The sequence below is a fragment of the Molossus molossus genome, unplaced genomic scaffold (genome assembly GCF_014108415.1).
Source record: "Molossus molossus isolate mMolMol1 unplaced genomic scaffold, mMolMol1.p scaffold_m16_p_12, whole genome shotgun sequence".
Taxonomy (NCBI): domain Eukaryota; kingdom Metazoa; phylum Chordata; class Mammalia; order Chiroptera; family Molossidae; genus Molossus; species Molossus molossus.
This window is the reverse complement of record NW_023425347.1, coordinates 94,162,385-94,176,860: the sequence shown is the minus strand read 5'-3', so window position 1 is coordinate 94,176,860 and position 14,476 is coordinate 94,162,385. Positions and strand designations below refer to the sequence as shown.

General features: G+C 48.4%; 1 protein-coding gene across 1 annotated transcript in view; it reads right to left on the bottom strand.

The window, feature by feature from the left end:
• The window catches only part of SPATA21 (spermatogenesis associated 21), a 33,615-nt gene extending 21,021 nt beyond the window's left edge, over nucleotides 1-12,594 (bottom strand). The window contains exons 1-5 of the mRNA XM_036257009.1: nucleotides 12,487-12,594; nucleotides 10,981-11,132; nucleotides 8,860-9,076; nucleotides 4,691-4,971; nucleotides 4,249-4,297 (exon numbers count right to left, since the gene is read on the bottom strand). Of these exons, the coding sequence (XP_036112902.1) occupies nucleotides 4,249-4,297; nucleotides 4,691-4,971; nucleotides 8,860-9,076; nucleotides 10,981-11,132; nucleotides 12,487-12,594 (807 nt within the window). The remainder of the gene's footprint in view (nucleotides 1-4,248; nucleotides 4,298-4,690; nucleotides 4,972-8,859; nucleotides 9,077-10,980; nucleotides 11,133-12,486) is intronic.
• Nucleotides 12,595-14,476: the final 1,882 nt, after the last annotated feature.

Here is a 14,476-nt window from a genome sequence, read left to right as displayed (position 1 = left end):
CTCATTTGTTTCCCTCACTGCAGTCAGCACGGCGGCCTGACCAGAGGTACGCTTCCTCAGAGCAGGGCCCTTGCTACCTCTTTTTTTTTTTTCAATCCTCACCCAAGGATATTTTTTCCATTGATTTTCTTTTTTAGACAGTGGAAAGGAGAGAAGGAGGAAGGGAGGGAGAGAGAGAAATATCAATTGGTTGCCTCCTACATGTGTCCCAACTGGGGTCAGGAATCGAATCCACAACCCATTGGTGTGTGGGACGATGCTCTAACCACTGAGCAACGCTGGCCAGGGCTTGGCCACCTCTTTTATGCGTATCTACCTAGCACTCAGCATATGGTAGGCACTCGGTACATTCCCACTCACCGGTCAGCAGTCTTGCATCTGTCCCTCCCATTACAGGGATGGCTGTGCTTAGTCCACCTCCAACCAGGCCGTGGCCAGCAGGCTCCAGCCCAGCCTTTTCTCCCTAAGATGCAGCTGTAGCCACACACCCTCTTCCCAAGGCATCAGTTCTACCTCCCCACCAGACCGCTCCCATCAGCATGTAAGCACGCCATGTCATCTTCCTTCTTTACATTTTTTTCTTTATTGATTTTAGAGAGGGAGGAAGGGAGAGGCAGAGAGAGATAGAAACATCGATGAGAGAGAACATCGATTGGCTGCTTCCTACATGCCCCCACTGGGGATCGGGCCCTCAACCTGGGCATGTGTCCTGACCGGATATTAAACTGGTGATCTCTTTTTTTTTTTTTTTTAATCCTTACCCGAGGACATTTTTGCATTTATCTTCAGACAGAGTGGGAGGGAGAAAGGGGGGGAAGAGAGAGAGAGAGAGAAACATGGATGTGAAAGAGACACATCGACGGGTTGCCACCCACACAACCCCAACCAGGGCCGGGGACAAACTGCAACCAAGGTACATGCCCCTAGCGGGAACCGAACCCGGGTCTCTCTGGTCTGTGGGCCAACACTCTAACCGCTGAGCCAAACCGGCCAGGGCTCATCTTCCTTCTTTAAAAGAAAAATACTCACCTGACATTGCAAACCCCTCCCACTACTTCCCGGTTCTCCGCTCTTCTTTTAGAGCAAAAGTCCTTGAAAGACTTGACTGTCCTCCATCTCCACTGTCGTCCTGTCTCCAATCAGGCCTCTGCCCACCACTCCCCAGAGCTGTTTTTGCAAGGCCACGGTCAGGTCTCTGCGCTCCCCGGAGTCCAGCCCTCAGCAGTGATGGCCACAGAGGACCGGCTTTCCTCTCTGGGCTCCACTCTCACTGGCTGCTCCTCCCTGGCCTCCTGTGGCTCTTCCTCGCTCTTGCATTTCTAAATTCTGTGTGTGGGGACCCAGGGATTTGTCCTCAGACTCCTGCCCGTGCTGTGTTCGCTCTCTCCTAGAGGTTATCTCCATTTTTCTGACATTTGCGTCTCTAATCCTGACTCCTCTGTCCTCCCTAACTCCAGATGTCCTCCTTGACATTTCTTCTTGGGTGTCTGGAACATGACCAAAGCAGCCCTTTAGGTTCCTCCCATCTGTTCCTTCCCCAACGTCATCACCTCGGTCAAGGACACCACCTGTTGCTTGGGCCCCAGACCTGGAGGCTTCTTTGATTCTTCTTTCTCCTACTTTTCCACCATGCAGCCCATCAGCAAGTCCTGCTCGTACATCCCCAGTCTCTGCTGCGACCACCCGGCTCAGATCATACCATCTCTTGTCCAGTGCATTGCCACTGTCTCTGCCCCTGACCCCACCCACGTCCATTATCCACCCAGCTGCTACATCAGTGTTTCCAAATTACATCTGCTCATCTCATTCTCTTGCCTAAAACTCTTCAATGACTTAGTGTAGAATTAGAATTCATTCCAGCCCTGGCCGGTTTGGCTCAGCAGTTAGAGCATCAGCCCACGAACCAATGAGTTGCAGGTTTGATTCCTGTCAAGGGCATGTACCTTGGCTGCAGTTTGTCCCCGGCCCTGGTTGGGGTCATGTGGGAGGCAGCCACTTGATGTGTCCCTTTCACGTCAATGTTTCTCCCTCCCTCCCTCCCTCCCTCCCTCCCTCCCTCCCTCACACTGTATCTGAACAAAAATGGAAAAATGTCCTCGGGTGAGGATAAAAAAAAAAAAAGAATTCATTCCAAACCCTCACCCTGGACTTTAAGGCTCTGGGTAATCTGCCACCACCGTGCCTCTGGCTTCAGTCCCATCCTCTCCCACCCTAGCTTCCTTCCCCAACTCTGGCCTTCCTGCTGGACTTGACCTTGATGAGCTCATGTCCATCCAGGCCTTGCCACTGCTGCTGGCTCTGCCCAGAATGTTCTCTCAGGTCTGCGCATGGCTTCGTCCTTTCTGTCACTTGGGCCTCGACTCAAATGTTGCCTTCTGGACTGCTGAGCACTCCATCAGAGAATCCGTCATCCCCTCCAAAGCCTCCCCTTGTCCCGCCTGACCTGCATCACTGCTGTCTACAGAGAAACTAGTTATTGGTTCACGTGACAGTGGTCTCTGCCCCAGCTAGATTATAAGCTCCATCCAACTGGCCTGGAGTGGTCAGTGTCATGACTGGCGCATCGTCCTCAGTAAATGTGTGTTCACCAGGCTCTGATTATGCCCCTGTTCTCAGTGCCACCTGAGAAGCGACCTAATGTGAAAAGAGCCCCTAGCACAGAGTGATTGTAGTTGAGAATTCTGCAGCCCAGTAGGGAGACCCTACTTTCCCCTGCCAGACGCCTTTGATTGTTTTCCTGAATTAAGGGTAAATGCTCAATTTCTCTCAGGCACCAAACCAACAAACTTCAAAAGCAGTTCTGGAACTTCTACCACTGTGGTGATGGAGGTCACAGGTCGGGGCCCCAGGTGGCAGCCATGAGCTCAGTCTGTCATCCCTTTTCCCATGGCCCTCCGGGCTGCCAAAGTCCAGGGCCTGTGGCCCCATCTCAGATCCAGATTCTGAGCCCCAGGAGGGTAGGGGTCTGTCTCAGAACCTCCTCGGTTATTCCAGAACCCAGCACTGAGCTTGGCTCCTGGCAGGCGCTCAGCTTAAGAGAAGGATGATGCCGAGGTCCCAGCATCTCTCCTTGATGCTTTTCAGCACCTGCACGTCTGGATTCCTCCCTCTGCCTTCCCTGACTCACCTGACACCACAGGTCTGCACACGCTGCTGGACTGACCTCTGTGTAGTTCCTCTTCTGCCAGTGCCCTGCTACTCCTGAGACTACAGTGACCTATGACCTTCAGATCATCGTCCATCCACCCATACAACTCATACTTACAGTCAGTAACTGGAGGGGCGTATGGGCCAAGGGAGGTGTTTGTATTTGGTTTGTAATATTGTAGATACTGACCCATGTTTGTGTGCTGATGGGACTGATCCCGTAGACATGGAGAAATTTATCATAAGGGAGAGAGGGGATAAAGGATGGGATCTAATGAATAAGTGCGGAACCAGCAGTTGATGGGGGCAGGGACCTGTCTTTATGGCTCCTGTTGTAACCAAATGAAGGCAGGGCGGGTGGAGTAACCTGAGGCTTCTCCCCTTTCAATGACGCACGAAGCCAGATCAGCCCAGATGCATGGCATGTACAGTGCTGTTATGAAATGACATCCTGGAGCGGAGGGGGAGGGTGGCCTGGCCGGGGAACAGCAGAGGATGGCCAGGAGCTTCTGACATCAGTGGTCATTACTGGAGAGTGAAACTCATCAACAGGACCCGGTTGTTCTCCAGTCGTGTTGAACTCATGTGCAGGCGGAGGGTAAGCGGGAGGCTGGGTTTAGCCAGGGTTAGGGTTTGGCCAGTGAATAGAGCAGAGAGAGGCCGGGGCAGGTGATGACTGTGCATTCACAGGCTGCCCAGTCAAATAAAAAAAACTAGGAAGTGGCAGAGCTGGTGGAGGGGGGTTGGGAGCCTCCCAGAGGATCAGGGAAGCTTTGGGTTGTATGCTGTGATCGAGAACAAATGGGTGGAAAAAATCCATGCTGGTGTGAAAAAAGCCACGACATGACCAGGGGTGAACCCAAGGGCTCCAGAGTGCAAGAGCATCCTTGACCCTCACCCAAGACCACACACATGCACACACATATGCATATCTGCGAACACATATGTACATGCATGCACATGCGTGTACATACAAAACACACAGGCACACACTCATACTTTCCCCAGTTTGACTCCCAATATTGTCCCATTTCTGCCTCTGTCCCCTTTCTCCTCAGGATCCCCCCCACCTCTCCCCATCCCCACTCTGGATCTACTTACTGGTGGAGGAACAGGCCCTGGTGCTGGATTGGTCTCCACAGCCTTGACCCTAAACAAAGGAGAAAGCCCCATGGGGGAGGGGCTCAGCTCAAGGCTTGTCCCTTGCACCCACCTTCTCTCAGCCCCCAGGACACTCGAGTCCACCACCCCAGCCTCCTCACCCTGGCCTTTTCATCTCAGAGGGGCTCCTCATCCCCTCGCACCCCCATGTGGGGCTGGCCCTTAAAGAGCAGGCCCATGGAACAAAGAATTCTGTTGTTGCAGCTATCATACAGATGGGGAAACTGAGGTCTAGAGAGGAATGACATGCCCAGGGTCCTCCATCAGGTCAGGAGTAGATGATATAGATATATTATCTATATCACCTCACCTGTAACTCAGCAGAAAAGCGATCTAGTTGGGTCAGGGAGTGGGGTGGGGGTGACGTCAGAGGATGGCTTACCCTTCTTGGGGTGTGTAAGGTCCTGGCGTGGATGGCAGGAAGGACTTGTCAGTCTTTTCCTCTGGAGTTGTTGTGGGCAGTAGGGGCATTGCTTCCTGGGAACGGTCTTTATCTCCCCCTGGGCCAGGCCCTGGCAGGGCACCCTGTGGCCTAATGTGTGAGGTGCCTGCCTCCTTGGGGGGCTTGTCTTCCATGTGCTGTCCACAACTGTCCAGGGTGAAGGAAGGCTCTGTTGTCTGCACTATATCTGACTCATTTGCTGCCTGGTGACCTGGGGTGGGCTGATGCTCCGGGTGCTGCTGATGACAAGGACAGCAAAATGGGGAGCCCCATCCTGGCTCCCCAGTGAACCGCAGCACTCTCCTGGAGACCAGCTATCACGCAAGCATCATCTTACTGGGCAAGCCCAGCACCGCTAGGAGTTAGCACAGGCTGGCTGCCCCATCCTCAGGGATGAGGACGTTGAGGCCCAGTGGAGGCGTGCAGGCCTTAATAATCCTGCTTCTCTGTGGAGGCAGAATGGGAGCCAGGGACAGTGAGATGATCCTCTGTAAATGGGATTTCCCAGGGGCTATTTCAAAGAATAAGAATCTTTCATGGCACACCCTAAAATGATTTTTACACTAACTGATTTCAAGACTTACTTTAAAGCTATTATAATTAAGATAGTGTGGTGTTGGGAATACAATTTAGGTTGCTACCTGGATCTGTGTCTCCTGGGATGCAGCTCCTTTCGCTCAAATAAATGCTATATCTATATCTATATCTATATCTATATCTATATCTATATCTATATCTATATCTATATCTATATCTATATCATCTATATCTATATCCATATCCATATCTATATCATCTATATCTATATCTTTATCTATATCATCTATATCTATATCTATATTATCTATATCTATATCTATATCATCTATATCTATATCATCTATATCTATATCTATATATCTATATCTGTGTGTGTGTGTATTCTTTTTTAATCCTTACCCAAGGATAGTCTTCCATTTATTTATTTATTTTTTCAGATAGAGTGTGGAGGGAGGGAGGGAAAGACAAAGAAACATCAATGTGAGAGAGACACATCAACTGGTTGCCTCCCCCACGACCTGGACCAGGGCCAGGGATCAAATCCACAACTGAGCCACGCGCCTTTGACCGGGAATCAAACCCATGATGCTCTAACTGCTGAGACAAACCAGGCCATATGCCTTTTATATTTAAAAAAAGACAATGTGGCCTGGCCGGTGTGGCTCAGTGGTTGTGTCGACTCATGTACCAAGAGGTCGCTGGTTCAATTCCCAGTCAGGGCACATGCCCAGATTGTGGGCCCAATCGCCTGGGGGTCATGCAGGAGGCAGTCAATCGATGTTTCTATCTCTCTCTCTCTCCCTCTCCCTCTTTCTTCCTTTCTCTCTAAAATCAATAAAGAAAAAAATAAAATAAAAAATTTAAAAGACAGTGTAGTGTTGGAATAAGGATGGATAAATATATGAATGGAACAAAATGGAAAGTTGGGAAATAGACTCATACTTACGAGGTCAACTGTCAACTGATTTTCAACAAAGGTGAAAATTCAGCAGAAAAGGTGCCGGAATGGTGCATTCGGCAAATGGTGCTGGAATGACTACACAGCCATGTGCAAAAAAAGAACCTCGAGCCAAATTCACCACTTACCAAATCAGCTCAAGACGGATCATTAACCTAAGTGGTAAACCTAAAACTATAAAACTTATTGAAGAAAACATAGGACAAAATCCTATGTGACCGTGGGTAAGTAAAGATCTCGAAGAAAGAACACCAAAAACACCAGCCATAAAGAAAAAATAGATAAATTAATCCACCAAAATTAAGAACTTCTGTTCCTTGAAAGTCACTGTTAAAAAGAATGGAGCCCTGGCCGGTGTGGCTCAGTTGGTCCCGTGCACCAAAGGGTCGTAGGTTCAATTTCCAGTTAGGGTACATACCCTGGTTGTGGGTTCAATCCCCAGTCAGATCATGTACAGGAGGCAACCAACTGATATTTCCCTCTCACATTGATGTTTTTCTCTCTCTCCCTATTCCTTCCTCTCTCTAAAATCAATTTAAAAATAAGTAAAAAGAATGGAAAAGACAGCTCACAGATTGGGAGAAAACCATTGTGAATTACATACATGATAGAGGATTTGTATTCAGAATATATAAGCACTCTTGAAGCTCGCCCTGGCCGGTTTTGCTCAGCAGTTAGAGCATCAGCCTATAGACCAATGAGTCACGGGTTCGATTCCGGTCAAGGGCATGTTCCTCAGTTGCAATTCGTCCCCGGCCCTGATTGGGGTCGTGCGGGAGAGAACCAGTCAATGTGTCCCTCTCATGTTGATGTTTCTCTCTCTCTCCCTCCCACTCTATCTGAACAAAAATGGAAAAATATCCTCGGGTAAGGATTAAAAAATAATAAGAAAAAGAACTCTCAAAGCTCAATAATAAGAATTCTGACAACCCACTTTTTTTTTTTATCCTCACCCGAGGCCACTTTTTCATTCTTTGTTCAGATAGAGCAGGAGGGAGAGAGAGAGAGAGAGAAACATCGATGTGAAAGGGACACATCGAGTGGCTGCCACCCGCACGACCAACCAGGGCCGGGGACAAACTGCAACCGAGGTACATGCCCTTAGTGGGAACCGAACCCGGGTCTCTCCAGACCGCAGGCCGACGCCCTAACCGCTGAGCCAAACCAGCCAGGGCAACCCACTTTTTTTTAAAAGGGCAGAAAGTGAAAAGACAATCCATAGAGTGGAAGAAAAAATTAATAAGTCATATATCTGATCAGAGTCTAGCATCCAGAATATATAAAAGATGCTAACAATTCAACAAAGTGACCAATCCAATTAAAATAATTGGCAAAGCATTTCTTTTTTTTTTTTTATCCTCACCTGAGGACATTTTTTTTTTCATTTAACTTCAGATAGAGCAGGAAAGAGAGAGAGAAACATTGACGTGAGAGAGACACATCGAGTGATTGCCACCCACACAACCCCAACCAGGGCCAGGGACAAATTGCAACCGAGGTACACACCCTTAGCAGGAACCGAACCTGGGTCTCTCTGGACCGCAGGCTGATGCTCTAACCGCTGAGCCAATCCAGCCAGGGCTGGCAGTTTCTTAATAAGTTCAACATACATATACAATACGATCCATTCCATGTATTTGCCTCAGTGAAATGAACAGGCCATGTGGACATGAATGTTTCATTGGTAATAGCCAAAAAGTGGGAACAAACTAAATGTCCATCAATGGACACTTGGGATGAAGAAACTGTGATACATCCATACAGTGGAATGTTACTCAGCAACAAAAAGAATCAAGTATCGATCCACACAATAACACAGATTATCTCCAAATAATCTCCAAATACTCTTGCTGAGTCAAAGAAGCCAAACAGAAAGAATGAATACCGAATGCTTCCATTTATGTTCAATTCTAGGAAACACCAACAAATCTATAGCTATAGAACACAGGTCAGTGAATGCCTGGGAATGGCGGTAGCAGGGGGCAGTGGATGACAAAGGGGCATGAAGAAACTTTTTGGGGGTGATGGATATGATTATTTTCTTGATTGTGATGGTTTCGTGGGTATATATATATACATATATTCTAGAACATCAAATTGTACATTTAAAGTATGTGCAAGTATATGTCAATTATACCTCACTGAAGCTGTTTAAAAACACAAAATCTTAAAATAAACACAAGTAGAAAGAGGTATTTTGACGTCAAATAAGTTTGGAAACGGCACCATACTCTAACCATCTCTTACAAGGTCCCACAAGGCTAAGACAGCTTCTAGGATAGCCTGGCATGAAGAAACCTGTTTGAGCTTTGTTAAACCCAGCATGTCCCACTTTTAATTGTATGCAGAACCCCGCCTACCTGCTTCCTACCTCCAGCACCCATTAACTTACCACAGGGCCACCCTGGAAACAAGTCTTAAAGGCTTGCTGTGGACAATCAAGACCATCCAGAATATATCAGTGACCCACACAGACTGTGTGCTTGACCTCTCCAGGGCACAGAGAGAAGCAGACACAATGCACCAGAATAGGGGTGGGGATGGGGGCTCTTTTATCTCCCTATGGGTCAGTCATTCCGTGCCTTCCTGCCCAGTTCTCTGCAGACATTACCTGACGCCTCTTGGGGGCCTGATCCTCCACTGTGCCTGGGTTCTGATGTCTCTCTTGCAGGTCCTCGATCTTCCCCGAGCCCTGCTGCTGCAGCCCTTCAGATGCTGCAGGGACCCGGGAAGGCAGCACTCCCAGCTCATTGCCTGGCTTGACCTGGTCCTGGCCTACTTGCAGCTCCTCAGGCCCTTCCTGGGGGGCCCAAGATGACAGCTTCTCCCTGGGAGCACAAAGGGACACCTCAGCTCCTGGACTGGGGCATAGTTTTATATTCTCATTCTTTGTAGTTCCCAGAGCACCGGTGCAGGACCAGTCATACCATAGGTGCATACTTAATGCCTGGGAGAAAAAATGAAGGACTGACATGAATTCCCCAAAGCATAAACACTTTGAGGTCAATGTCTAGGGAAGTGAGGGCTTAATATTCTTATTATTTATTATTTTTAAGAAAAATCAGAGAGAACTGGAAGTCAGAGAGGTTGAGAGATGGGATGGAGCCTAGGGTCATAAAGCTAAAGTTGAAAGCTCAGGATTTGAATCTGTGTCAATGGATGTCACTTTAATACCCCAGAGTGGTTCCTCCAGGCTTCTTCCTATGGATATACATACACGTTTGTAATGAGGATTTATTTAATTACCGTCTTCAGATAACTGCATAATCTTACATAATTGAAATTATATTGCAGTCTGGCCAGTGTGGTTCAGTGGACTGAGCATTGTCCCATGGACTGAGAGGTCCCGGTTTGATTCCCGGTCAGGGCACACACCCGGGTTGCGGGATTGATCCCCAGTAGGAGGTGTGCAGGAGGCAGCCAATGGATGTTTCTCTCTCACATTGATGATTCTCTCTCTCTCTCCCTAAAAAAAAAATCAATAAAAACATATTAAGCCCTGGCCGGTTTGGCTCAGCAGTTAGAGCATCGGCCTGTGGACCAATGAGTTGCAGGCTTGATTCTGGTCAAGGGCACGTACCTTGGTTGCGATCTGTCCCCGGCCCTGGTTGGGGTTGTGTGAGAGGCAACCAGTCAATGTGTCCCTCTCACGTTGACGTTTCTCTCTTTCTCCCTCTCTCTTCCTCCTTCCCACTCTATCTGAAGATAATTAGAAAAATATCCTCAGGTGAGAATTAAAAAAAAAAAAGCATTAAAAAAATTATATTGCATCTACAGCTTTCAGTTGTTTTTCATTTAACATTATGTCAATTTCCCCCATGACAAAAATCTTTCATAAACATGCCTTTTAATGAAAGCCTAAAACTCCCATCTTTTATATATAATCATAATTTACTTAACTGTTCCTCTATTTGGGGCATTTAGGGTACATGGGCCATTTCCAACCTTTTAGTGTTTAAAATTATGTGGCCATGAAAATTTTTCTGCATAAAAGTTTGCCCAAATCTCCAGTGCTTTCCTTAAGGCACATTTCTGGAAATGGCGGAACGCATAGATGGTTATGTGTCAGTTTAAACAAATTGCCAAGTTGTTTAAGCAGATATGTTGAAATTATTTATATTTCTGCCAGCATGGTGTACAGTGTATGTCTCAGGAGACTCAAACCTGATTTTGATGGAGTCCCCTAACTTTTCATGTACAAGAGATATTTTAGAAGTTTTTGGTTATAATCAAATTTAAACAATAAGATAAGCAGGCTTTTCTGTTTCTGTTTCCCAAGTCTTTCACTTTGCCTTTCTCTAGCTCCCTCTTGACTTTCTCTTTTTAAAAAGAATATATTCTCATTGCAGACAAATTTAAAATATATATACAATATTTATAAAATAACAATAATTCCATGGAAACGTATGTTTCTGTGCCTCTCGGCCTCTCTTTTGTTCATTCTTCTATTAATTCAGTGAATACATATTTATTGAGCATCTACTATGCACCAGGCACAGCCCCCGAGGAATTTGAGGCTGAACAAAACATATCAGAAGCTTGTGGTCCAATAGGGGGCTCAGACAAAGGCTAACCAAATATTTAGTGTGATTTGTGCAATGAAGGAGAAGTTCAGGTTCTGTGACTGGGAAGGTCCACCTTGGTCTGGGAGTACTCCCTCCTCTCTCTCCCCACTCCAGGTGGATCACAGAGGCTTCTCCCAGATCCGCTCTCTGGGAAGCCCCCAGCTCACCCTGGGTCTGCCAGATGATCCTGTTCTTGGGTCCTGAGCTCCGGAGGCCCCTTCTCAGATGCTTCTCTGTGTCCAGGCCTCTTCTCTGGCCTTTCTGAGGCCGGTGAGGGCTCCTTCCCACTGCCCATTTCTGTAGCATCTGGAAACACGGCCTGGAACAAAGATGCTTTTGCTGCCAGCTCTTTCTGGAGGGATACCCCCCACTCCCTGGGCGTCATCCTGGCCTCACAGACAGGGAGAATCTGGACGTACCCGAGGGGTGTGTTGGAGAGAGGCAGGGAGGAGACAAGAGGCAAGGAGAGAGGCTGGGGTTCACAGCCAGCCCAGCTGATAGGTGGTTGGTCAGCACTCATGGCTCTGACATAAACCTGGGGTCCAGGGTAGTACCTGAGCCAAGGGTCTCCTGCTGAGGATGGCTTGACAGAGAACCCCGGGGGACTTGAAGACCTTAGGAGGTCCAAGAGAGGCTGTCACAGTTTCCACTATTTCAGAGCTCAGGCTTAGGATGCGGGCTGGGGAGGGGCATGGACGGAAGCCTCCGGCAGTAGTCAGGAGAATAAAGGTTATAAGGAAATTGGAGGTCACAGAGGCACCTAGTGAATAACTAGGCTATTGTAGTTTTGCTCCTGCAGCATCTCTGATAACAGAAGCCAGCATTCCTTTTATGGGAACTTTCCTTCTCTCTCTCTCTTTTTATCCTCACCCAGGGACATTTTTCCATTTTTGTTCAGATAGAGTGGGAGGGAGGGAGGAAGGGAGGAAGAGAGAGAGAGAGAAAGAGAGAGAGAGAGAAACATCGACGTGAAAGGGACACATCGAGTGGATGTCTCCCACACAACCCCAACCGGAGCCGGGGAAAAACTGCAACCAAGGTACGTGCCTTAGCAGGAACCGAACCCGGGTCTCTCTGGACCGCAGGCCGACGCTCTAACCGCTGAGCCAAACTGGCCAGGGCACCTTTCCTTCTCTACTCCGCCAGTGGGGCTCAGTGGAGCCAACTATGGGCTGAGTACCACCTCTGGCTCCATTATACCGAGATCCAGGCCACTTTGCCCTGCCATGGTGATTGGTTCAGAGATAAGCACATGAACATAATCTGGGCCAATGACAGTGATACCAGACTCTGTTCAGCGATTGCAAAGAAGCTCTCTTCTCATTGGGGATGCTAAGTCATAAGATGTAAGTTAGGAAGATGCAAGCCTGGAGTGGTCAGGGCAATCCTTGTCATCTTGCAGGGAGAGCCTGCCTAGGAGTGGCACAGAGGAAGGCGGGGCCAAGAGACACTCGTTTAGCACCTTGATCCAACCATACCTGAAGTCTACTGGTAGATTTGTCAGTTACCCAGGCTGATGTGTTCTCCTTCCTGGATACTCCAGCTTGAATTGGGTTTTGCGTCACTTATAACTGAGTCTTAATTAAAACAGTTGGAGAGGAAGCCTGGGCAAGGGAAGGGAACAGTGATGTCCTTGGAGTGGAGAGGTCAGAAAATGAGGTACAAATCCTTACCTGGTTCATTCCTAATACTGCAGGCTCAACACCAGCACTCTTTCTGACAGTTTTTAGGCCAGGACTTGGCTGGGCCCCTAGAGACTTGATCCTACCCTCTGTGTACATCTGGGCGTTTCTGTTGTCCACTGTGCCAAGGTTAACAAGGGTACCACAAGGGAAACAATTAAACTTCTGCCAAGCCCATTATCTAACCACGTCTCCAGCAGTCTACATAGAGCCTATAAGAGAGGGATCCTGGCTCAGGGGAAGAGGCAGGGCCAGGCCTGGAACTGGAGGGGTACACAGCAAAACCAGAACTAACCACATGCAACTCACCCACCTATCTTTCCTAATTCTCATCATGAATCTGAGGGAAAGGAGGTTCTAGGAAGCAAATGACTTGTCCAAGGTCCAACACTGACTAGGTCAAAGAGCAGTAATTGAACTATGGCCTGTTGGATCCCCAAGCCTGTGCACTTTCTCCTACAGCAGCATTTCCTAATGGGTATTCTTTTGAATATGAGTTGCACAAGGTATACTACAAGAAAAGGTTCTTGCAGGCCAAATGTGTTGGAGTGTGCTGAGTTAAAATTAAACAGGCTCTGTCCTGCAGGACTTCTCTGAGCCTTTAATATACTAGCACACATTTTAAAGAGCACCCAAGAACATCACGGTTGCTGCTGCTATAGATGAAAATTCCAAGTACTTGGAACTAAGGAACAGGAGTTGGGGACATCTGTCTGTGGGGGACCCTAAGGTCTCCAATGGCAATATGTAGTTCATCAAAGCACCCCCACCTGGCCCTGGACACATCCCTTTCTAAAGCTATTCTGAGTGTCTCTCCATCTAACTTCATCTTCTACCATACCGCTCTCCCCTACACAAACATTCTGCTTCCATCTGGGCAGACTCCTGAGATCCTAATGCCCCAGACCCCCAGCCTCTGTGCCCACCTCCTACTTCTCTGTCTCTCCAACACCCCCACCCCATTCTTCAAGCTCCCACCTGTTTGCCGGGCTTCTGACCACCTCAGCCCTCTCTCCAGCCTCTGAATTCCTTTGAGGCAACATCAACACCATTTCTATGTGTATATCACGGACCCCTTTTCACAGTTCACTAGATTCCAGGGGTTAAATCCTACCCCCAGTGAGACCATGTGACCTTGAAACTCTTGAGGGGATTCTTCTACTTTAAATCACGGCAGGCCAGCCAATATCCATGGAGGAACCTTCTATTTGCTGGCCATGTTTGCAAATGATATTTTCCTAACTACACTGTGAGGTCAGTGGGTTCTAGATAAGGAAACCGAGACTCAGAGTAGCCCAGGGTCTTGTCCAATACCAATGGCTGGCCTCAGAGCATCTGGATTCAAACCCAGGCCCACGTGACTCCAAGACTTATCCCACCATGTTATCTTGCCTCAAAGGCTTACGCCCAGGCAATCAACAGTTGCTTAAAGGACAGGAGCCCAGGCCCTGCTAGGCACAGTACCAGGCCCTGAAGATATACTAGGTGTGCTGGTGGCTTGCACATTTTTTACCAGAGGCATGGGGAGAAGCCCCTCAGAGCTGCTGACCAAAATCCCCCCTCCCTCCTCCTTTCCTCCCAACCTTGTCTGCCCTCCAGTCCTTCCTCTGATTAGGCTTGCACCCCACACAGTGCAAACAAGACCTCCCATCCCAGGCGACCCCGCACCCCAGGTGGCAGCTCCAGTATCCCAAAGGCCCTAGGCTCTCACTCCGCATGAAGAAGTCAGCACTGTGACCAAATCCCTCCGTCTTCCCTTGGAACTCCTGCCTCTCTACCATTAGAGTTCCCAAGATTCCTGCCCAAGGGGTGGATGGCCCATCTGGGGAAAACCTCCCCCCCAGGCTCTTCAAACACGCCCCCCATTGTTTACTCACCTCAGAAAGGGTAGTCTCGGCCTCGGAATTCTCAGGCCCCAATATTCCACAAGCTAATGTTTTAAGTGGGCAGAGGCTCCAGAAGGCGTCCAGTCCCCTCTTGT